At 46.9% G+C, this 25,015-nt stretch overlaps 1 protein-coding gene across 3 annotated transcripts in view; it reads left to right on the top strand.

Moving 5' to 3' along the window:
- The window catches only part of LOC146042913 (indolethylamine N-methyltransferase-like), a 66,510-nt gene that overhangs the window by 28,067 nt on the left and 13,428 nt on the right, over nucleotides 1-25,015 (top strand). Inside the window, exons 1-3 of one of the 3 annotated variants that reach the window (XM_083163196.1) lie at nucleotides 16,913-17,049; nucleotides 22,431-22,601; nucleotides 24,217-24,424. In XM_083163196.1, the coding sequence (XP_083019322.1) occupies nucleotides 22,451-22,601; nucleotides 24,217-24,424 (359 nt within the window). In that variant the 5' untranslated portion in view covers nucleotides 16,913-17,049; nucleotides 22,431-22,450. Of the gene's footprint in view, nucleotides 1-16,912; nucleotides 17,050-22,430; nucleotides 22,602-24,216; nucleotides 24,425-25,015 lie in introns of those variants that run through there. The other 2 variants (XM_083163197.1, XM_083163195.1) reach the window with 2 other exon arrangements.

Raw genomic sequence — 25,015 nt, 5'->3', positions numbered from 1 at the left:
CTGTTGAAAAAACTGATATATAGCTACTGCAGCCCATTAAACTAGAAGTCACTACTCCCCTGTAATGGGGAAGACAGGAAATGCCACATCTGCAGCAGCAAGACTGGAAAGGTATGCGAGAGCCCAAACCAGTGGAAACACACATACTCCATCTTCTACTCCTGTAACAACTCCGGTTAAAGCTAACAACCCTCCTGCCAACTCTGAGATAACACTACAGCAACTTATGGAGGCCATAAAAGGCAGCGAGCAGCGTTTATCGGATAGATTCACTGATGTTCAAGCTGACATAGCCTCTGTAAGACAAGAAATTAAAGGGGTAAAAATTCAAATGAACGAAATAGAGGGCCGGGTATCAAAACTAGAAGATGGAAACTCTTGCTTGGCCTCCAAAGTCGATACCCTCCTAGATCAGATGCGAGATATGAAGCACAAAATTACAGATCAAGAGGGGAGGCTAAGGAGGAACAATGTTAGGTGCATGGGCTTTCCAGAGCGGGAAGAGGGCTCAGACCCAGTACAGTTCATGGAGAAATGGATTGTTGAAACATTTGGCGGAGATATATTGTCCAGGACATTTGCCATAGAAAGAGCCCACAGAGTGCCCTCTAAGCCTCCCCCTCCAGGTGCTCCCCCCCGTATCATGATTGTAAAAGTGTTAAACTACCAGGACCGGGACACTATACTTCGAACAGCCCGTCTAAAAGGCTTAGTAGAGTACAAAGGAACGAGGATATCAATATTTCCGGATTTCGCTATTGAAGTCCAAAAAGAGAGAGCTAAATTTATGGAGGTGAAAAGGAGCCTGCGTGATAAAGGAGTGAAATACTCTATGGTTTACCCAGCCAAGCTAAGAATTATCTCAGAGGGCCAGACAATCTTTTTTCAGACCCCTAACGAGGCAGCAAAATGGGTGGATAAGTGGGCACCAGGGGCAAACCAGATGTCGGCTGAGAACGGCTAACTAATTATGATTATAATAGGGAGCTCACCGCACTATGGTGGCTACAGAAGTATAAAAGCCCCATAGGTACTTCGGGATATTAGGGTTCTAGATGAGAGGTATACCAGGAGGGGATAGGTATACATGGAGGGGGATGGAGGGAAGGGGGGAGGGGTTAATGTTATATGTATGTTTATGTCATGTTTTGTTATTAAGATTGAAACGGCCTAACTATGATGTATGTATTGCAAACAACTGTGATGTATTAATTCCCTTCCCAATGATTATGGAATATTTGGCGATAAACCTAAAAGGGCAGGCCCATGGACATACGCCTGTTGCAGGTGAATGGCAGAGACGGTAAAAATCATGTTCTGGAACGTGAGGGGCATTAACGATAAGATCAAGAGAGCATTAGTCCTGAAACAAATAAAACAATATAATGTAGATATTGTATGCCTGGCCGAGACACATTTGGTTGGTGATAAAGCAAAATCATTAAAAAAGGCATGGGTGGGCCAGGCGTATTATGCACCCTTCACTACTAATTCCAGAGGAGTATCAGTCTTGATAAAAAAACATCTGCCGTTCACTTGCAACAGGTTGAGAGTAGACACAATGGGTCGTTATATATTCATGGAATGCAGTACTCGATCAATGCTATGCCATTTATTGGTTGTATATATCCCGCCACCATTCTCCTTTAACGTATTGAAGGAAGCAGTGGATTTTGTATCACTTGCGCCTGATCTCCCTGTGATTTGCACAGGGGATTTTAATAATATTTTGGATCCCAATCTGGATAGATGGAGCAGCTCCCAGATAGGAGGGAATAGGGGGAACAAGGGGTTCGACCATTTTGTAGGTAATATAGGGTGGGTCGATGCCTGGAGAGAGAGGAACATGGGGGTAAAGCAATTTTCTTGTTTCTCAGCGTCTTATCAATCGTTCTCCAGGATTGACTTGATGCTGGTTTCAAGGGGGTTGCTGCCTAAAATCTCCAAGGTAGAATATAAGGCTAGAGGGATATCAGACCACTCCCCAGTGTTGTTGGAACTTATGGAGACAAAGGGTAGGGGAAAACAATTTTGGAGATTGGATAGCAGGTGGCTAGATAAAATGACGGATGTAGCCATGTTGGAGAAGCAATGGATCGAATACTGGGTGTTTAATAAAGGATCAGCATCTAATGACATGGTTTGGGATGCATTCAAAGCATACATGAGGGGTACTCTAAAAAAAGCAATAGTTGACATTAAAAAACAAAGTAAAAGTAAAGTAACAGAGATGGAAAATAAATGTATGGAGCTAGAGGAAGCTTATATTAAGGATCATTCAGAGGTAAAAAAAATAGAATGGTTGGAGATGCAGAAAGGATGGGTGGAGTTAATGGAGGAGGAGAATATAAGAACGCTCCAACATAACTCTTATACAAGATACGCCAGTACGGATAAATCAGGGAAATTCCTTGCTTATTTGGCCCAAAGCGACAGCCCAGCCAACATAGTTGCAAATGTTATAGATGACAATGGGGATATGGTGTATACGAATGAAGAAATAGGTAAAGCATTCACTAGATATTTTGATAAAATGTACAAGTCACAGCTCCTATGCGATCAGAAAGAAATAGGAGCTTTCTTAAATAATATAGAAATACCATGCTTGGCTATGGAATATAGGGAAGGCTTGGAGGCCCCTCTGACTCTGGAGGAAATAAGAACAGCCATTAATACGCTTCCAAATGGCAAATCCCCAGGTCTGGATGGCATCCCAGCAGAAATTTATAAAAAACATATTAATGTATTGGCCCCTATGCTACTAGACACGTTAAATACCAGTTTCGAAAATAATGCCCTCCCTAGGTCAATGTTAGAAACTAAAATTGTTGTATTACTTAAGGCAGAGAAGGATCCCAAAATATTAGACTCATATAGGCCCATTTCACTTATAGTAGTAGAAGCAAAAATATTGGCAAAAATATTATCATTAAGATTGAATCCCCATCTAAGTAAAATCATACACGAGGACCAGACTGGGTTTATGCCAGGGAAAACTACAGCCCTAAATATACGCAAATTGTATACCCACTTACAGACCTCTCATGAGGAAGACGCATGTCCGGTGGTAGTGTCACTCGACGCGGTCAAGTCGTTCGACGCGGTCGAGTGGCACTACCTCTGGGAAGTCTTGCGCAGAGTTGGGCTGGGGCCCAGGTATATTAAATGGGTGCAGATGCTGTATGCGAACCCAGAGGCCAGAGTGTCTATCAACGGCAAAATAAATCAGCCGTTCTCTATAAGCAGAGGGACAAGGCAGGGCTGTCCGTTGTCGCCCAGCCTTTTTGCCCTCGCTATAGAGCCTTTGGCATGCATTCTGCGGAATCACTTGGGAATCAAGGGATTCAAGAGAGGCAGCTGCATGGACATAACGGCCTTATACGCAGATGACCTGTTGATATTTCTGACAGATGGGGGTAAATTTATTCCAATCATATTAAAAAAAATAGAAGAATTTGGCAACATATCAGGCTTCAGGGTAAACTGGAGCAAATCTAGTATCCTCCCAATAGGTTTAGGATCCCAGATAAGTTCCTATATAAACAGCCCTCTGAAAATAGTAGATAAATTCAAATATCTGGGGATATGGTTCTCAAGAGACCCCAATGATTTTTCTAAACTTAATCTTGACCCCCTTGTGTTATATCTGGGCCAGAAGACTAGACAATGGAGTAAGTTACCCCTATCAACAACTGGGAGAGGGAACCTTTTGAAAATGATCATACTTCCAAAATTCCTTTATACCCTACAACAATCCCCCTGCTATATACAAAATAATTTTTTCAGAAAAATAAATAGTATGATATCTACATTTATATGGAATAGTGCCCGGCCCAAAATCAGTCTCCAGACCTTGATGAGGAAAAGAGATGACGGGGGGATGTCGATTCCTGACTTTAAATCTTATTATCTAGCGGGTCAAATAACAACTATGACAGATTGGATGGAAGATTCAGGGAATGGGGAAGGAATAAAAGAACTGATAATGAGTAATGGAACAGAAAAAATACCAGTACAGAGGTTAATAAAAGGGTATATAACTCAGAACGATCCCCCAGCAGTCAAGCAAGCCATAAAAATCTGGCGGGAGGTAAATAGACTTTTAGAATTCCACTGTTGGGATATCGAACATCCATTAAACGATGCTAAGGGGCTGCCTGAACTTAAAAATCTTCAGGTAGCGGGAGTATGGGGAATCTATGGGGTTACAGCCCTAAACCAGGTATACTCAAACGGAGAAATTAAATCATTTCCACACTTGCAAGAGGAATTCTCATTACCATCCTCCCACATATTTAGATACTTGCAACTCAAAAATGCACTATCTAAGCAATTTAGAGGGGAAAGCCCAGTATTCGGAACATCGCCAATAAAAGTAATGATAACAATGGGAGGGAACCCCCCTAAGATCTCAAGGGTATATGGGTACTTGCTGCAAAATAAAAACGAAGACAAAATGAAGAATATAAAAGAGAAATGGGAACAAGACCTAGGGCCTATCGACCTAGAAGAGTGGACTTCTGCCCTGAGGTCAATACCTAAGAGTACAAACTCTATTAGAGTTCAACAAATACAGTTATATGTCTTACATAGGGCATATTTAACCACGGGGAGATTAGTTAAATTTGGTGCAATAGCAATCAATATATGCCCCAAATGTAAAATTACACCAGGCACATTCTTCCACCTGATCTGGGAATGTGGAGTGATACAGGAATTTTGGATAAAAGTTAAAAAAGCAATGGTAGAAATTGGTATAAGAGAAAGTATGTTAACGCCCAGATGTTGTGTCCTGAATATAATGGAAGATGGGGTAACAGAAGGAAACCTGAAAACATTTATTACTAGCATGTGCGCACTGGCTAAGGTGATAATAGCCAGGGCATGGATGGCAAAAGAAGGCCCAGAAATTGACAGTTGGATATCACTAATTGAATACACAGTAAGACACGAAAAACAAATTTATAAAAATAGGAATACATTAGGTAAATATAAAAAAATATGGAGCACTTGGATAGATAAGTAATTCACTAATGGGAGGATAGATTGAATATGCAATCATATAAATATATTAAATCTTTCATAAAAATATGCACTGCAAGTAATCAGAAGTATACAGGAGGAAGAGGAAACACAAAATATACAAAGTATAGACTAAATTGTAATTAAATAACACAATCCACTTTTAATATAAGCAGAGGACACAAGGAAATAGCACCTCAACACAATTCACAATAATTTATATAGGTACTGTCAATGCTAGTATAAAGAGTAAGAACGGATAAGGGGAATAAAGAAGGGCAAAGGGACTTAGCTCCATACATCTGGGTTAAAGGAGTTACCTCGCGACATAGCTGGGGAAGGGTATAGGATATGAAATTGGAATAATATTGTCGATAGTTAGGGTTAGGACCGCAAAAATCTTTTTTAAATGTATTGTTGTTAAGTGGTAAGCTGAAACGCTGAAGGCATTGGAGGAAAATGTATGTCTATGTATACAATGGTTATATGCCGCTGAGCGCATTAAGCTTATATGTATGTCTTGTAAATGTGATGTGCTGTAATGTCTTTTATATATTGAAATTGAATAAAAAGAATGAATTAAAAAAACATTGACTTATGAACGAACTTCAGGTGATGCATAAGCGAGGATTTACCTAGGTGGCCAACGTGCAGTGTTACGTAAGCTACATATGGCGAGAGAATAGTTGTCCGGATCTGGTTTAAAATAATTACAGACCCAAGAGGTAGATTTTTTGGTCTTCTGCCCAGGCATGGCGATGACCTTTTGCATCCCATGATGGCCTTTTGTATCCCTCGGACAACTGTCTCGCATGGTGCCTCATTTAAGCAAATACATCAGCACCAGCAACCTAGTGAACTTCCTCCTCAGCGCCAGCTACATCAATATCCTCCTGGTGTACAACATTGACACCTTCAATCTCAAAATCAGGAACTGAACTGTGGGTGATCCTTCCAGCATATGCAGAGGGTGTGCTGATAATGGTGGAAGGAGCCACCTCGTCCTGTACAGTGATGGGAAGGTCAGGTATCGCAACCACCAACACCTTTGGACTCTCCTTGGGGATTTGTGATACGATGTCTTTAGAAGGCATGTTTGCTGTGTTTTTGATGACAGCTTAGCTCTCTGTGGGTTGGAGAAGTACGTTGTGTGAAGATGAAGCACTAGTCATTAACATAGGCCAGAGCCTTAGCCGTTCTTTGGCATTTGGATTTTACATGCCCTCTCTGATGACATTGGGCATTGGCATTGGCAGACAACATTGATGGCATTGTGACTAGTGGCAGCAGCTTCAGCACTAGGAGGAAGTGGTTCTTGTTCTTTCTATATTTTATACTCCAATGTCTTTTTGAAATTATAATAATATGCGGCACAGGAGAGCCCCTAAACCACACACAGGGCAAAGCCTGAAAAAATTAGATGGATTAAAATAACCCTTTTATTTTGGGGTTATTTATTATATGCGGATGGCACAGGAGAGTGTACCCCCCCCCCCCCCCCACACACACACACACACACACACACAAGGCAAAGCTTGAAAAAATGATACAGATTAAAATAACCCTTTTATTTTGGGGTTATTTCTTATATGCGGATGGCACAGGAGAGTGTACCACACACACACACGGCAAAGCTCGAAAACATTAGACGGATTAAAATTTGCCTTTTATTTTGGGGTTATTTATATGCGGCACAGGAGGAAGTTACCACACACATACACACAGGACAAAGCCTGAAAAAAATATATGGATTAAAATAACCCTTTTTATTTTGGGGTTATTTATTATATACGGATGGCACAGGAGAGTGTACCACACACACACACACACACACACACGGCAAAGCCTGAAAAAATTATACTGATAACCCTTTTATTTGGGGGTTATTTTATTTATATGCGGCAAAGGAGGAGGGTCCCACACATACACACACACACGTCAAAGCCAGAAAAAATTAGATGGATTAAAATAACCCTTTTATTTTTAAATTATTATAAGCAGGAGAGTGTACTTAGCCACACACACACAGCAAAGTCTAAAAAATTTTTACAGATTAAAATAACCCTTTTATTTTTTATTTTTTTATTATATGTGGGTGGCACGGAGTAAAATAAACCTTTTATTTTGGGGTTGTTTATATGCGGCACAGGAGGAGGGTACACACACATGGCAAAGCCTGAAAAAAACTATATGAATTGAAAATAACCCTTATATTTTGTAGTTATTTCAATTATAATATGCGGGAGGCACAGGAGAGTGTACTTGGCCTAAACCTTAAAGCCTTAAAACATTATACGGATTTAAAAGAACCATTTCATTTTTTAGAGTGTACACTGGACTGTCACTGGATTTAACATCAGTACCACTGGACTTAACGGCAGTACTGGACTTAACAGAAGTACCACTGGACTAGCAGTACCACTGGACTTAACAGCAGTGCTCCTGGACTTAATGGCAGCACAAGACAGCACAGCACCACTGCATGGAATTATAGAGCAGCAAAGGGAAAACTGGGGGCACCGGCAGAAGACAGCAGAGTCCCACAGGACTGGACTGCACTGGAATGGACAGGACACCACCACTGCAACCATGTCACCACCCCATGCCAGCTTCCCAGAGACACACAGAGTCAGCCTCCCTCAACCCTCTCCAATGCCAGAGTAAAGATGGCGGCATTTGCGGGGGATGCCGGGATGATTTTTTAAAATGTTTTGCCTTGTTCTGGCTTGGCAGGAATTGCAAATGGTGCTCGAATACCAGTTCGGATTCCTGTCATTCGGCAGCGTCCAGATTTCAGAAATCCAGGCACGCTTATCTCTAATTTGTAGCATTCTTATTTTCCAAGTTACAGTATGAATCTGTAAAACCCCCAAAATGGCTCAGGAGCAACGCAGCATCCGGCAGGGACGGGGTTAACCCGGCATCATTATAGGCGGAGGCGGCCATTGAGTGACAGGCCAGAGCTGCCAGACATAGGCTGAGACAGACAGGAAAAGAGGTGGAATGGGACTGGAAAAGGAAGCGGGCAAAAGGCTCACATGAGAAGAGGGAGAAGTGTGGAGCAGCGTGTGGAGAGCAGAGCAGTCCGGTGGCATCCCCGGGAGAGAAGGCACGGCGCAGATCAAACAAGGGGACCCGGAGAGACAAGGGGAGAGGAGAACGGTGCGGCGTCAGAGCAGCGCGGCTGTGACCCCTGCTGACCCCAGACGTGGCACCAAGCGACGGAGCTATGCAGAGGTCAGGCGGTGACAACTGCCAGCCCCACAGAGCCCAGCTGTGCGGACCTCTGGCATCCCTGCCCAGCCACCCACGTTGAACAGCGCGGCAGCGCAGAAGTGGACGGCCGCCATCTTGCAGCACCCAGGAGGGGAGAGGGACTGCCGCCATCTTGCAGCACCCAGGAAGAGAGAGGGATGGCCGTCATCTTGCCTACACCTGTCTGAGAGAGAGGACACCTAACCGTGAGTCTGCCCTGAGGCACCCGGAGGTCTAGCACCTACACTAAGTCTAACCCTACCCGTGCAGCATCCCACCATTAGACTGTCCCCACTGCTAAGGCACCCAGACCCTTCCCCAGTAAAGCAGGCGCCCACTCTGGGGACAATTATTGTGCTTGATGGGCTGTTTTCCCCCCTTGCTGTTCCCTGCTATACCTACTCCCCGCAGTTGTCTTCATCACTATAACAGCCAGAGTGTAGCGTCAGAACCCTTCCCCTGCAGGCCGGAGTGACTGTTACCACAAATCAGAGGGAGTACCTCCCTTGCCTAGAATCCCTCTCACTATACTCTCACCAGTAAGGAAACACGGCAACTATAAGGGCCAGGAGGCCTCCTTACCCTTTGGAGTGGCTGACAGACATCTCAGGGACTTCCCCCGTGTTTATCTGCGGCCTAACATAGTACTTCTTTGGCAGGACGCCCGTAACCACCCAGGAAATATCATTGGAACAGCCCCATGCCCGTGTCCAGTTAGGACCACCGTCTCGGGCCCCAACACCCGTGCTCACAGGTCGGGTCATTAGGGCCCTTAAGTTCAGGACATTAGGTAGTGTTGTAATTTGATGTTTATTGCACGTTATCAGGGTTACCGTTAACCTCAGGTCTGTTTGCACACTCAGGGTAAACAAGTAAGGTGACAGTTCCAAGTATTGTTTATCATTAATTACTGTTTACATACTGCTTGATACTTATTTAAGTACAGGTATCCGAATTTGGTGACTTCACTGTGACAACCCTACCGCACCGAATTGGTACTCCGTTGTGGCCTCTGGGTTAGGATTGAACAGCGTTGGCACGATCTGTCGGACTCGAGTATAGTTAATTATTCGAATGTATGACGTATTATGATTCAAGTGCCTTTGTCTATGCGATATGTGTAGAAAAATATTACACTGTTGTAGAGCTATTGGTTAGTATGACAAGACGTTTCATGTTGTGTACTTTCTTCACTTTGTGAACAAAAAATAAAGAACGTGTTCTACTGCACCTGTGGTCCGTCTTCCATCTGAAGCATCTCTCCCCCCGGAGACCAAGATCTGCATATACCCCGGCCCAGGATCCGGGTCATAGAGAGAGGCCCAAGATTGAAAGATGGACCAGCAACTAGGGATCCCACCGGCACAGGGAGGAGCACCCAATGGCGACCAACCAGAACAACTTGTAGGCACGGCAAATGCCCCCATAACGTTGACATACTATTGTGGGGCCCCGTGGCTCCCAACCTACAGCGGAGATGGAAGCAAAACTCCAGGCACCACCTTCGTGGAGTTCAAAAGTAAAATAGAGTCGGGCTTCAATCTATACCTACCCAGTGAGCAGCAGAAAAAAGACATCTTGAAAGGACGGCTAATGGGCTCAGCCCTGAGGGAAGTATTGTCGTGGCCTGCTGAGAACAAAAAAGATGCGCAAATGGTCCTGAAAAAGTTGTCTACCATGTTTGAAACAAAAACACTCCCAGAACTCAAAATTAAATTGTACGCACGCAAACAACACCAGGGAGAAAGCCTCAGAGACTACACGCTAAGCCTTCAAGAGACCGTGAGGACCATCAGGGCGGTAGATCAACAGGAGATTCTAAACCCTGACAAAGCACTAACGGTTCAATTCATCGAGGGTGCTGGGAAGGAAAGCGTCAGGGTGCAACTAAGGATGTTGAGAGTCCAAATGCCGGGGAAAACGTTTCCTGAATTCAAGGAAGCTGCAATCACTATCATGGGCAAGCAGGCAGATCGAGAAGAGGAATATCCCGAAATGGTGGGTCTTGAGAGGTCCCTAGAAAGCCGAGGTACCGCCAGTCCTGAAACACAGAGAAGAGATAGAGATACAGCCAAGCAGAACGCCCAGAATCCACCCGAAGACCCACTATAGGCCTTGAAGAAACAGATGGAGGACCTCGCAGTGGGGGTTGAGGAAATTCAGAGAGGAATGCGGTACGGGACAAACCAGGCGCCCCCGGATGCCGAAGAACGGAGGTGGCGGTCCGAACGAGCAAGGCCGGCCCACAGCCACTGGGAACTGCCCAGAGAATATGACAAACGGGCATCCGACCCGTTCGATGGCCAGGGAAGGCCCATTTGCAGACACTGCCGGAACGCCGGACACGTATAGCGGAATTGCGACACCCAGGAATATTTAAACGCCAACGCCCCGAGGACCAGGGCCGACCCTCGGGGGAAGCATCTGGAATAGATCTGTACCCAGATAAGTGGTGACCCAAATTCGTAGGACAATGCCCGATCATACCAGTGACCATCGATGATGTAGAAATCCCGGCCATGCTCGACACCGGCTCCCAGATCACCACGATTCAGCTGCCGACTCTTCGACAGCACTGGGGCGAAGATCAGGTGGTCTTTCCACCCCCATCGTGGCTGCAGTTAATAGCCAGCAATGGCCTAGCAATATCATGAGTGGGCTACTGGGAGGCTGACATCAAGATAAGAGACATGCTGCTACCCAAACAGGGATGTTTGGTTACTGCAGTGGAGGGAGGGGTCAAGGTCTACCAAAATCAGCTCCTTGTATCCTTGACCTGGACCACTTTTCAAGATGTGGTGTCTCCAGTGCCATCAGGGGAACAGTATGGCACCAGCGTCAGCCCGGAAGTTGGAACAGAACCATCCCCCACCTGGTGGAGAGGACTCCAGATTGGAGATGAAAACACATGCCCCGAAGAAAAAGAAGGAATGTTGGATGTCATCCAGGAACACGCCGCCGCATTTAGCAAACACCCGACAGATATCGGCATAGTGGAAGGTATCCACCACTGCATCCCGACAGGAGGGGCTCACCCCATCAAGGACCGTCACCGGCGAGTAGCCCCGGCCTTCTACCAAACGGTCAAACAAATGCTGGAGGAAATGAAGTCAAGTGGAGTCTTCCGAGAAAGCCATAGCCCGTGGGCGGCCCCGATGGTACTCGTCCACAAGAAGGACGGACAGTTGCGATTCTGCGACGACTACCGGAGACTTAACAGTTTCACCCATCGAGACGCCTCCCCCCTCCCCCACATAGAGGAGTCCCTTGCGGCCCTCAAAGTGGGTTGGAACTTCTTGACGCTGGACCTGACCAGCGGATATTGGCAGGTTAGCGTAGCAGAGAAGGACAAGGAGAAGACGGCTTTCGTGACCCCCATGGGTCTCTATGAGTTCAACCGGATGCCGTTTGGCCTGTGCAATGCCCCAGCCACCTTCCAACGGGTGATGGAGCATTGCCTGGGCCACATGAACTTTGAGATCGTGTTGCTATATCTAGACGATATCATAATCTTCTCTGAGTCATATGCGGACCACCTCCAGCACTTGCGGAAGGTCTTCCGACAGTTGGCGGAGTACGGCCTCAAGCTAAAACCCAACAAGTGTTATCTTCTGAAACCAGAATTCAAGTACCTGGGCCACGTGGTCAACTCGGAGGGAATCGCACCTGACCCGGAGAAGATCAGAGCGGTAGTGGAATGGCCTGTTCCCAACACAGTAAAAGATGTCCGGCATTTCCTTGGGTTCATGGGCTACTACCGGCGGTTCGTTCAAGGTTTTGCTAAGTTAGCCAGCCCCCTGGCAGAGTTGCTACGTGGCATCCCAAAGAATGGATACCAGAAGAAGACCCCGGTCGAATGGACGGAGGCCCAACAGGCAGCTTTCGATAGTCTGAAAGAGGCCTTGACAGCTGCCCCGCTCCTGGCGTACCCAGACTATAGCCTCCCGTTTAAACTATATACGGATGCCAGCAAACAAGAATTGGGCGCTGTCCTGGCCCAAAAATAAGGGGGCCAAGAAAGAGTCATCGCCTACACCAGCCGCAGTCTCAGACCCACCGAGAGGAACAATGCTAACTACAGCGCCTTCAAACTGGAGTTCCTGGTGCTGGTGTGGGCGGTGACCAAAAAATTCCAAGACTACCTGGCGGTCACCCCGTTCGTAGCAGTCACGGACTGCAATCCACTGGCACACCAAGCAACCGCCCGACTGGGCGCACTAGAACAGAGGTGGGCTGGCTAAATACAACTACCAGATAGAATACAGGAGTGGCCGCAGCAACGCCAACCCCGACGCCCTGTCGCGTCTGCCAATCCAAAAAGAGGAAGAAGAGATGGACCCGAGAGAGGCGGTGGAGTTACGTCGCTTCCCTGCTCGCCCGTTAGAGGTCAGCCAGCAACAAATGAATACGGCGACCGCCGAGCTGGTGGGCTACAGGGATGAAGAAGACTGGCCGAAGTGGCAGGGGGCGTGCCCCTACATCCAACGCATGCAAGAGTACCCCGCAACAGGCAGGGGGCTGTCTCAAACAGAAAGGGAAAGGGCACCTGTGGAAATCCTGCAACTCTGGCGACAGCGGGAGCGACTCCGCCTACGGGGAGATCTGCTCAATTGCGAATCCATCAACCCCAAGACACACTGCACCGAAAGACAGCTCGTCCTGCCCCAACTGGCTAGAGACCACGTCCTCTGGGCCTATCATGATAAGTCAGGGCACTTCGGGGTCCAGAAAACAGAGGCGAACCTGTGCAGTCGGTTCCATTGGCACAACCTAAGGAAGGACGTAGAAACCTGGTGCAAGGACTGTCTGGAGTGTGCTGTATGATGGCCGGCGACATCAGCAGAGAAGGCACCCATCCACCCCATCCTCAGTCAACAGCCCCTGGATCTTGTGGTCCTGGACCATGTTAAGATGGAACCCAGTCCGATGGGATATACTTACGCGTTGACCATCGTGGATCACTTCACCAAATTTACGGTGGCCTTGCCGGTGCGGGTTATCTGGCAGGCCTTCATCAGGCCATATGGATTCCCCCGCAAAATCCTCACGGATCAGGGCCCCTCGTCTGAGTCCCAACTCTTCCGAGAATTATGTGAACTCTATGGTTGCAGGATGTTACACATGACCCCGTATCACCCATAGGGGAACGGCCTGTGCGAACGAATGAACCGGACCCTGATCAACATGTTGAGAGTGCTCCCATCAGATCGGCGAGGCAACTGGCCAGCCCTGTTGGCCAAATTGACATTGGTATATAACAACACTCGCCACACGTCAATGGGCTACGCACCCTATTATCTCCTTTTCAGCCGGCTGGGGAAGCTACCTGCGGATGTGCAGATCCAATTTCCAGAACTAGGAGGCGCACCCCGAGTCCATGGGTACAAGAGCACCAGTCCAGGTTAAAGGAAGCAAACCGAATGGTGAGCCAGAGGATGGAAGAGGCCCAGGGCCGGCAGAAACAGAGTTACGACCAGGATGCCTTTGCTTGCTCCCTGGAAGAGGGGAGCTGGGTGTTGAAGAGAATAATCGCCCACGAAGTAAATTGGATCCTAAGTGGGAGGTCAGTCCCTACGTGGTCACTAAGACCCCAACTTCGGCGATAGAAGTTTATCAAATTGGAGAACCTGATGGAACTCGACTACACTGGGTGCATCGCAACCAGCTCAAACCATACCCTCGGCAAAAACCGACTCCAAGAGAACGAGAGATAGAGGGGAACAACAGTCATGGGGCCACTACTGACCCCTGGATGGACATGCCCAGTGATCCACTTGAACTGTTGTTGAGCGTGGGGTGGCCCATGTAGTTCGTTCCACCTGCACAAACTCAGGGGACCGGGGAAGACCACCCGTTACCAGTGCCAGAAGAAGTAGTACCAGTATCACTAAGGGAGTACTACCAGCCCGGTACCAACAGTGATAAGCCCAGGCGGTTGAAACTTGTCACTTCTCATGTACTGCATGTGTTATACTGTTATTCATGTTGCAGCCATTGGTTGATGGCCGTTGTAATGTTATACTTTTATGTAATGAAAGGACTTTGCAATTCTGGGACTTTGTCACCGTTCAGGACTCATAATTGTACTGGTGTGTGCGAGGACACACACACAAAAAAAGCGTGGATGGATGTAATACCCCCGAATTGACTCCAGAGCAACGCAGCATCCGGCAGGGATGGGGTTAACCCGGAATCATTATAGGCGGAGTCGGCCATTGAGTGACAGGCCGGAGCTGCCTGACATAGGCTGAGACAGACAGGAAAAGAGGTGGGATGGGACCGGAAAAGGAGGCGGGCAAAAGGCTCACGTGAGAAGAGGGAGAAGTGTGGAGTGGCATGCGGAGAGCAGAGCAGTCCGGTGGCGTCCCCGGGAGAGAAGGCGCAGCACAGATTAGACAAAGGAGACCCGGAGAGATGAGGCGGAGAGGAAAGCGGAGCGTCATCACGGCCCTGACGGAGACAGAGCAGCGCGGATGTGACCCCCGCTGACCCCAGATGCAGTGCCGGAGATCAGGCGGTGACAACTGCCAGCCCCACAGAGCTCAGCCATGCGGACCTCAGGCATCCCTGCCCAGCCACCCACGTGGAACAGCATGGCAGCGCAGAAGTGGACGGCCGCCATCTTGCAGCACCCAGGAGGGGAGAGGGACTGCCGCCATCTTGCAGCACCCAGGAAGAGAGAGGGATGGCCACCATCTTGCCTACAGTTGTCTGAGAGAGAGGACACCTAACCGTGAGTCTGCCCTGAGGCACCCTGAGGTCTAGCACCTACACTAAGTCTAGCCCTACCCATGCAGATTCCCACCATTAGACTGTCCCCGCTGCCAAGGCACCCAGACTCTTCCCCAGTAAAGCAGGCGCCCACTCTGGGGACTATTATTGTTCTTGATGGGCTGTTTTCCCCCCTTGCTGTTCCCTGCTATACCTACTCCCCGCAGTTGTCTTCATCATTATAACAGCCAGAGTGTAGGGACAGAACCCTTCCCCTGCAGGCCGGAGTGACTGTTACCACAAATCAGAGGGAGTACCTCCCTTGCCTAAAATCCCTCTCACTATACTCTCACCGGTAGGGAAACATGGCAACTATAAGGGCCAGGAGGCCTCCTTACCCTTCGGAGTGACTGACCTACATCTCAGGGACTTCTCCCGTGTTTATCTGTGGCCTAACATTCAGTAGTACTTCTTTGGCAGGACGCCCGTAACCACCTAGGAAATATCATTGGATCAGCCCCATGCCCTGTGTCCAGTTAGGACCACCGTCTCGGGCCCCATCCAAAACCCTTGTGCATAGGTAGGGTCATTAGGGCCCTTAAGTTCAGGACATTAGGTAGTGTTGTAATTTGATGTTTATTGCACGTTGCCAGGGTTACCGGTAACCTCAGGTCTGTTTGCATACTCAGGGTAAACAAGTAAGGTGACAGTTCCAAGTATTGTTTATCATTAATTACTGTTTACATACTGCTTGATACTTATTGAAATACAGGTAACCAAATTTGGTGACTTCACTGTGACATCCCTACCCCACCGAATTGGCAATCCGTTGTGGCCTCCGGGTTAGGATTGAACAGTGTTGCCACGAACTGTCGGACTCGAGTATAGTTAATTATTCAAATGTATGATGTATTATGATTCAAGTGCCTTTGTCTATGCGATATGTGTAGAAAAGTATTACACTGTTGTGTAGAGCTATTGGTTAGTATGACAAGACGTTTAATGTTGTCCACTTTCTTCACTTTGTGAACAAAATATAAAGAACGTGTTCTACTGCAGCTGTGGTCTGTCTTCCATCTGAAGCATCTCTCCCCCCCCGGCAGGGGTGCCGAATTATGTTTTTGCTGGAGGGTGCTCAAGGAGGTGTGGCCTCATGAAAAGGGGCATGTAATTTGTGGAGGGGGTGTGGCCCTGACGTATGCTGACCTGAACGGTCCTGAATCACAATTTACACACAATAAGCAATAGCTAATACTGCACACTGTATATACAACACATAATAGAGCTAATACTGCCCACTGTAAGCACACATACTACACAAAAAGGGCAGTGTGTATACAAAAAGAACACACATTAGGCAGCTCACTCCTCCTGGCATACTGCCTCGCATATCACAGGCAGCAGGTTCGGCAGTGCAAGTGCAGCGGATGCATATCAGCAAGTAAATGTGGCCTGGCTGAGGGACTTGGGAGGTTTTGGGCCCGTGGGTGCTCATAATTTTTTGTGGGTGCTTGGGCCCCTGAGCACCCACAGAATCAGCACCTATGCCCCCCGGAGACCAAGATCTGCATATACCCTGGCCCAGTACACTGCAAATCTACAGCATCAGAATGCAGCATTTTGCAATGTTACTAGACTCCTGGCATATCATGTACAGACAGAACACAGCAGTTATTCAACAAGTATGAAACACAAATAGGAACTTTCTGTTCATTTCAGCTTAGATGACTTAATTTTGCATTTTGATAAAGACAAACATGTCGGGAAGATTCATCAAAATGTGGAGAAAGATAAAATGGAGAGAGATAAGTACAAACCAATCAGCTTCTAACAGTAATTTTTTTAAACAAAGCCTGTAAAATGACAGATGCTGATTGGTTAGTACTTTATATATCTCCGTTTTACCTAACTCCATGTTTTGATAAATCTCCCCCACAGAGAGGCGTGTCATCAACTTGGTAAATCAGAAACAGATAGGAAAGCCTCAGCCAGAACACAGGAAAGTCAAGAGACAGTTTCCCATTGACTTCACAGAAGACAGCCACTCATAGGAGAGGTAAGGTAAGACATATTTATTGCCTTGGACTAATATGTCTGGACATTTTTGAAAAGGAACTAAATTGTTCCAGCTGCATTGTGTGTTTCCTAAATATTTGTAAAATGCCATATAAATTCATGCAGAATATGAACTGAAAACACTGAATTGGTGGGATCTAGATCATTTTACTGTCAGCATTGCATGCAAGTATTATGTTATTAGTGTGATTCCCAAATGTTGTCCTCAGGTACCCCAACAGTCAGTTTAATTATATCATTAGTCAGTTTAATTATATCATATGTGCACAAGCAGAGCTATTCCTAAAACCGGGATTATTGGGTTGCTTTGAGTAGCACTGATATATTGGGCAGAACTTATTTATTCAAAATACCAGCGGTTCCCAATCGCCTTCCTCAAGGTACCCCAACAGTCCATGTAGCTTACGTAAAAATATGATTATATTTGTACTGTATTGTTACTTTGTGCTAGTGTAGATGGTTTTAGAATTACTCAGTATGGGTCATTATTCATTAATAATAATACAAAATCTTCAATTGTGACAACATGCGTAAAAACATAGATCATCAGGGTAGCAGACAGGGGTGGATTTGCCCAGTGGGACACTGGTATAATTTGCCGGTGGGCTGTTTGTGTATCAGTATCAGTGTGTCAAGGTCTGTCTGTCTGTGAGGATCATTGTGTAAAAGTCATTCTGTCAGCTTCAGTGTGTCATTGCCTGTGTGTCAGTTTCTGTGTAGCTATGTGTCAGGGTCTTGTGTCCCATCAGTGGGTCAACATCTGTCTGTCTGTCAGCCTCTGTTTTTGTGTCAGCATCTGTATGTGTGTCAGTACCTGTTTGTCATCATTTGTGTATCAGTGTCAGTGAACTTGCCAAACTACATTACACTACACAGGGCAGTGTTTTCATTAATTTGAGACACTGTGCCCCATGTAGAACAAAAGTTGCCCTGTGGCTCAAATACAACCCGCCTGTGTTTCCAACACCATCCCTCTGTGTTTTCAGCACCATACCCATGGGTCTCTGGTTCCACTCCTCAACACTCTTATTATACTGTAGCTCCCCAGCACAATTCCCATAATGTTTCTAGCCTCATTCCCCTCCCCCTCCCCTTATGTTTCTCCAGTAGCATCCTTCATTTGTTCTATTGTACTGTCTTTGGTACCAACCCTCTCCAGCACCATCCCACTGCCTCTCCAGCATGATTCCACTGCCTCTCCAGCACCATCCCACTGCCTTTCCAGCACCATCCCGTTGCCTTTCCAGCACCATCCTGTTGCCTTTCCAGCACCATCCCGTTGCCTTGCCAGCACCATCCCACTGCCTCTCCAGCACGATCCCACTACCTCTCCAGCCCCATCCCACTGCCTCTCCAGCCCCATCCCACTTCCTCTCCAGCACCATCCTACTGCCACTCCAGCCCCATCCCACTGCCACTTCAGACCCATGTCACTGCCTCTCCAGCCCCATCCCACTTTCTTTCCAGCACTATACCACTCACTGCCTCTCCAGCACCATCCCACTGCCTCTCCAGCACTATCCCACTGCCTCTCCACCACCATCCCACTGCCTTTCCAGCACCATCCCACTGGCTTTCTAGCACCATCGCACTATCTACCTCTACAGACTATGATATAATAAGTAAGTAAGTAAGTACAATTTAAGTAAGTAAGTACAATTTATTTATATAGCACTTTATCTCCAACAGGACTCAAGGCCCTTTAGAGACTTCAAAGCAATGCACATAATACATAGAATTTGGGGAGTACAGCAATAAATAAGTGACATAAAAGTTTGTGCAGGCATTTTTTATAATAATTTCCAAGAGTAGTGTGTTCCACCCTAAGAAAGGTACCAGGTGAGGCAGCCATCTTGGGTGCACTGCTTAGGATTACCCTGGGTGGAATAGGTTACCCTTAAATGAGATGACACAAAATGGGGTGATTGCTGTGTAGAGTAGGGTCCCAATAAGACAGACAGGTCCATGTATGTATTATCCCATCTACAAGTGTACCAGATGAGGCAGCCATGTTGGGCACACTACAAAGGTCACACTGTGGGAGGTGAGCCATATAAGGGTCCAATGCAGATATGGGAAAGTGGATGCTTGTGTAGTATACAATATGGACTCAAAAAACAGGGTTGGGGGTATGGGGGGAGGTCAGTCGCACTGGATCTGTTATGTTCAATTATAAGATACAATATTAAAGGACCCTCAAAAAATGTTTATGTTGGTGGTTTCCACTCTGTTGATTTCACGAGGGTGTGCTACCACTGGACACAAAGGAGAACTTTATCAAGGAAAAGGAAAGAAAATATCTCTGTGTGGTGCACCTCAAGATACAGATATTGTTAAAATATAACCTTTATTTCATTTTTATAAAAGACAACGGTGCGAAATATTGACAAACAAATAACAAACATGAGACACGGACATTGTAATAAAAAAGGATAAATATTTATCCTTGTTCAGTGTGGCCCAATTCCCCTGATGTCCCCTTATGGATGTAAGTAGGTGCTGCTATGACACTGCTGGCAGACAATAGGACACTTTAAATATATATAAGTGCTCAACACTTCTGTTCCAATGTCTGTCAACTGCTGATAGGTGTCCTACTAGCTTATCCGCTACTTTCTCATATATGAGGAGTTGTCGCTCAGCCCCAATGTTGGATAGTGCTGCTCGGATCCCACCAGAATCTGGTGAATCAGGATGTGATATTAGTGTCACTCCCTGATCCTGCTGGGGGAGAGGACAGTACAAATCAGTCACGTGATCACCAGATCCTGGTCCTGATGAAGCTCCGTTTTGCGAAGTGTACACTGACCTAGAAAATCAGTGTGTTTGACTCCTCTTTTCCCCTCCCCATTTATACTGTATATTTACTGATTTATGTCCTAGCTGCCAAGTGTGAGGGCGAGCGTACGCCAGTTTCCACTAGGATCGCACGCCCGTCTGAAGCCGCGGTGTATGACGTCTGCACCGCCGCTTTCCACATCACAGAGCAGGCGTGAGACAGACGGAGCTGCTACCTACACGCCGCTGCCTACGTAGCTCTGTGTTACACTTCGGAGCAGACGGAAGACAGACGGCGGTGCTGTCTACACGCCGCCTGTCCATACAGCTCCTTTCTGCTCAGCCGCTACCTCCGTACATACCTCCCGGCTATAGTGAGAGATTGGCATAGAAGTGGCAGTTCTAGCCAGCTCTCACCTACCTTGTAGGCGCCCAGCCCCCATCTATATAAGAAATAAGAGTGGCAATGGCAATATTTGAGTATAATTCATACCTGTACACCTTAAAACTTTGCCACTCACGTGACTGATTTGTACTGTCCTCTCCCCCAGCAGGATCAGGGAGTGACACTAATATCACATCCTGATTCACCAGATTCTGGTGGGATCCGAGCAGCACTATCCAATATTAGGGCTGAGCGAAAACTCCTCATATATTAGAAAGTAGCGGATAAGCTAGTAGGACACCTATCAGCAGTTGACATACATTGGAACAGAAGTGTTGAGCACTTATATATATTTAAAGTGTTCTATTGTCTGCCAGCAGTGCCATAGCAGCACCTACTTACATCCATAAGGGGACATCAGGGGAATTGGGCCACACTATAGAAGGATAAATATTTATCCTTTTTTATTACACTGTCCGTGTCTCATGTTTGTTATTTGTTTGTCAATATTTCGCACCGTTGTCTTTTATAAAAATGAAATAAAGGCTATATTTTAACAATATCTGTATCTTGAGGTGCACCACACAGAGACATTTTCTTTCCTTTTCCTTGATATAGTATACAATATGATATACAGTGTTGGAAACATCCACATGAAGCTGGGGTGCACTGCGTAGGTTACTGCTGGCAGGGTATGCAATCCGTAGAGATATATTACAGGAATAGCACTGGAAGTAATCTGTTGGAGGAAAAAAAAAACATGATAAAAACACCTTTGCAAGGGACCACAAAAGGAGAATCTGGGAATCATTATTTTGATAAATTCATAAATGTCCTGATCTCATGGGAGCAGAACAGGTGGATGTGAGAAAGGAGGGAGCCCTAGTACATTCCCCCACATCTTCCTGCTCACCATGAGGGGTAGGCCTGGGAACAGTCCTGATGTTATAGATATCTTGAGGAGGAATTTCACTATCACTATTTTATTCTAGTTCACTCTTTCTGACAAAATCCTTCTTAGATAGACAAAAGCATATGCACTGCAGGTGGGGCAGATGTTGTGCAGAGAGAATTAGCTTTTTGTGGGGTTTTAATTCAAAGTGAGATCTACAGATGGAGCCCCTACCATCCTTGGCCGGGGCTCGCCAGACCCTCCCCGCTGGCGAGCGCCGGCGGCAGGGGCTTCACTGAACTGGGATGTACGTGCGTCTCATGCGTGTCCCAGTCTCTCGGCGGGGATGCTGCGTGTCCCTGCCCATCTCCGCTTCAGGGAGACGGGCAGGGTTAGGGGGTGCTTGGGGCAGTGAGGGCGACGGGCGTCGACGGCGGGGACCGGAGACAGGCTCCGTTGTCCAGGGGGTGCACGAGCGTCTCGTGTGCGCGCGCCCCTTGGCGGGGCTGGCGCAATGGCGGGGCTGGTGTTAGAAATGCCAGCCCTGCAAGGATGAGGCCAGCCCCATCTGTATATTGCAGTGTAAAAAGAAAGCAGTCAGTATTTGCCCTGCACAGAAACAACATAACTCACCCAAATCGAATTCTCTCTGCACATTTTACATCTGCCCCCCTGCAGTGCACATGGTTTTGTCCATCTAAGAAGGATTTTGTCAGAAAGAGTGAACTAGAATAAGGCCCCAAGTGCTAGCCTGAAGTACCATACTCACTTTAAAGTGCGTGTGGAAACAAACATATAAAGGTATCTTTGAGTGATGTAAGTTCTTCACCACACTCCTATGTACCCAGTGGTGGAGTGACAAAAACCAGGGGGGGGGGAAATTGTGCCCAACAAAAGTGACCAGATAATGCATATAAAGGTATCTTTATATGACGTGTACCCAACTCACAAATTTTGAGCTCATCAAGGTTTCTTTTTCTTTATCTTCAAATATGTTTACATGGAACATCCACTTTTTCTCAATACATTTATTTTCATACGTAAATACAGTAAAACCATAAAAATAATCAGCAAAGGTCAAGGAGCCTGATTCAGAGAACCGCTAATTAGAGAATTCTCAAGTCGAGTGAACATGGAATGACAGAGCATGTGTGCTGCATAATCTGATTAGAAGCCTTAGTAAATGTATCCCGAATCGGTGTGATAGATTGTGTATTGTTCACTGATGTTACCTTATGCGAGTGTGTAAGAGATAAGCCAAATGTAATAATGTAGGAATACGGTGACTCATGTAAATATGTATGTCCTAAGGCATCTGAGAAAAGAACATCATGGAGACGCCCTTCACCACCCAGCAGACCTACATTGACGAGTTTGACCCAAAAGATTATTTCCGTACATACTATGCTCCAGGAGAAGGAAAAATTACTGGGGAATGGACAGACTTTGTATTACAGCATCTTCACGAAACCTTTTCTCCAGGTAAATATTAAACAGTGAAGAGAAGCACAGACATGTTACTTTAGCACTAAATGAGCAGTTTTGTCTCTACAATTCGTCATGCCGCACTAGCCTATATTAAACTTCTCCTCTCTGGACTTTAGTGGCAGCTGCCGGGGGCGGAGCCAGGCTGCACATCACTTAACCCATGCCCCCAATATCTCACGATTGGTAGGTCCCTGGGTAGGGGGTGGGACTTAATGAGAACATTTGTGTCTATTATCCCTGCCCCGTTAAGCGCTGAGCTTCCCATGTTACTCTCCACCTCCTGTCTGCGTCACTAGGAGGCAGCTGGGATGCAGGTGATGCAACTCTTCTGTGGGTGCGGTGCAAAGAAAGTGAGACTACCACAACTTGCGTGAGAGTAGGCATGTATGGTTTATGTAGTATTAGTAACTATGTCTAAGCCTTAATACAGAATATATTTGTGTTCAATCCTTCTGTATGAGTGAAACACACACTCAATCATCCACGAAACAACACAAACACACACACACACACATAGACACACATACAAACACTTGCAAACACTTGCAAACATTTTCAACCCCTTAGGAAGTCAATAGATTTGTTTGTATTAAGCTGGGTACACACTGGCAGAAAAATCTGCAGATCAATTGATATAAAATATTCCTGGATAGTACTCCATACACACTGCATGATACATCCTGACTGAGGGGCATACCCTATTGAGCTGTTAATTACCGCCAGCTTCTGGTACGTGTGTACGGACCATTGGCAGATCACCTGTACTCACAGCACAATGTGCCAATATATCTTTAGATATACCAGTCATCGTCTGTTCTAAACCCACCCCTGGACTCCCATTGCCTGGTTTGACAAGAATCCGTGGGTGGTGAGTGTGTGAAGCTTGCTGGTATCTGAGATTCGCTGTATTCAGGGTAAATACAGGCTGTATGTAGCCTGCAAACGCTTGAAACCTTCCCCACCTGCAGTGCAACACGGTTTTACCAAGGGGCTCCAGGGCCGGTGCAAGCCCTGTCAGCGCCCCAGGCGAGCAGTCCGCCGCCCTCCCCCAATCACCCGCTCCGACCCACCCCCCCCCCCGCCTCACCCATTCCGACACCCCCTCTCCTCACCCTTGCCGACGGGGGGGGGAGGGCATCGGGCACCGGGCGCTGACTACTGTGCTCCAGGGGGGGAAGCAGCAGGTTGCTGCTGTTCAGCACGGGGGAGGGCAGCGGGCGCCGGGAGCTAATTACCGCGCTCCAGGGGGGAAGCAGCAGGTTGCTGCTGTTCAGCACGGGGGGAGGGCAGCGCCGGGCACTGACTGCGGGTAGGCTCCAGTCAGGGGTGGGGACGGGGTTGTTGTACTCACCTCCTTCATTGAATTAGCTGGGTGTCCCGTACTGCTGCAGCTTATCATCTTTCTTCTGACTTCTTGGTCTCCTCGGCGGCTCACTACCGCGTATTCTCCCTACTCACAATCTGCCCCAATATATTTTGCCATGAAGGATTTTAGCCATACAGTAAGTCCATTTTTGCATCAAAATTATTAGGAAATTCACTTCGATATGGGGCCACAGATGGCATGTACTGTACCTACTAACAGTTCTCTTTATATTATGTTATGTAGGTGGTGTAGAAGGAGACACATTGATTGATTTTGGCTGTGGACCGACCATCTACCATCTCCTCTCTGCTTGTGAAGTCTTTAAAAACATCATCTCCTCTGATTTTCTTGAACAAAACCGCGCTGAACTTCAGAAATGGCTGAGGAAGGATCCCAATGCTTTTGACTGGACGCATATTATTAAATATGTGTGCGAGCTTGAAGGCAACAGGTAAGCTCTGGGTTCTCTCCTGAGTTGATCATAACTGAAAATAATTTTGCCTAGCAAAGATCACTCTAATTGGGCATTTGTATGGATATACTGTGTATGTGCTACTAAATCATTTAAGTTATGCACAAAGTGCGTCAGAGCCGGATTTAGATTTCATGGGGCCCCAGGCAAGACACCAGTGTGGGGCCCGTCCCTCAACAATTTGTAGCATTATATTTTCATTCCTGGTTGCTAGTGCCTTGTCATGTGTGCAGTCTACCAATAATCTATTACTTGCGGGAACATTGGCATTGCATACAAATCTGAATCTTCCCTGGTGTCAGCACAGTAGTCTGTGCCCCCCCCCCCCCTCCTCCCTTTCTGTATCAATGCAGTCAATTTGTGCCTCTCCCCCTAACTCTCTGAAGCAGCAACCTTTGTTTGTGACACCCCCCCCCTCTTCCCCCGGCTATCACTTACCTGGATCCTCTCCTTGCTCCCCCTTAATACAGCGGTGCAGAAGGCTCCACACATGCAGTCCCTCTATGCCTTCCCTCTTCCGAGTAGAGCAATGGCACACTAACTGGACTACCCACTGAGGCCTGCCCACAT

The sequence above is a fragment of the Crinia signifera genome, chromosome 19 (assembly GCF_055691185.1).
Source record: "Crinia signifera chromosome 19, ASM5569118v1, whole genome shotgun sequence".
NCBI lineage: Eukaryota > Metazoa > Chordata > Amphibia > Anura > Myobatrachidae > Crinia > Crinia signifera.
This window is presented reverse-complemented; position numbering and strand designations above follow the sequence as displayed.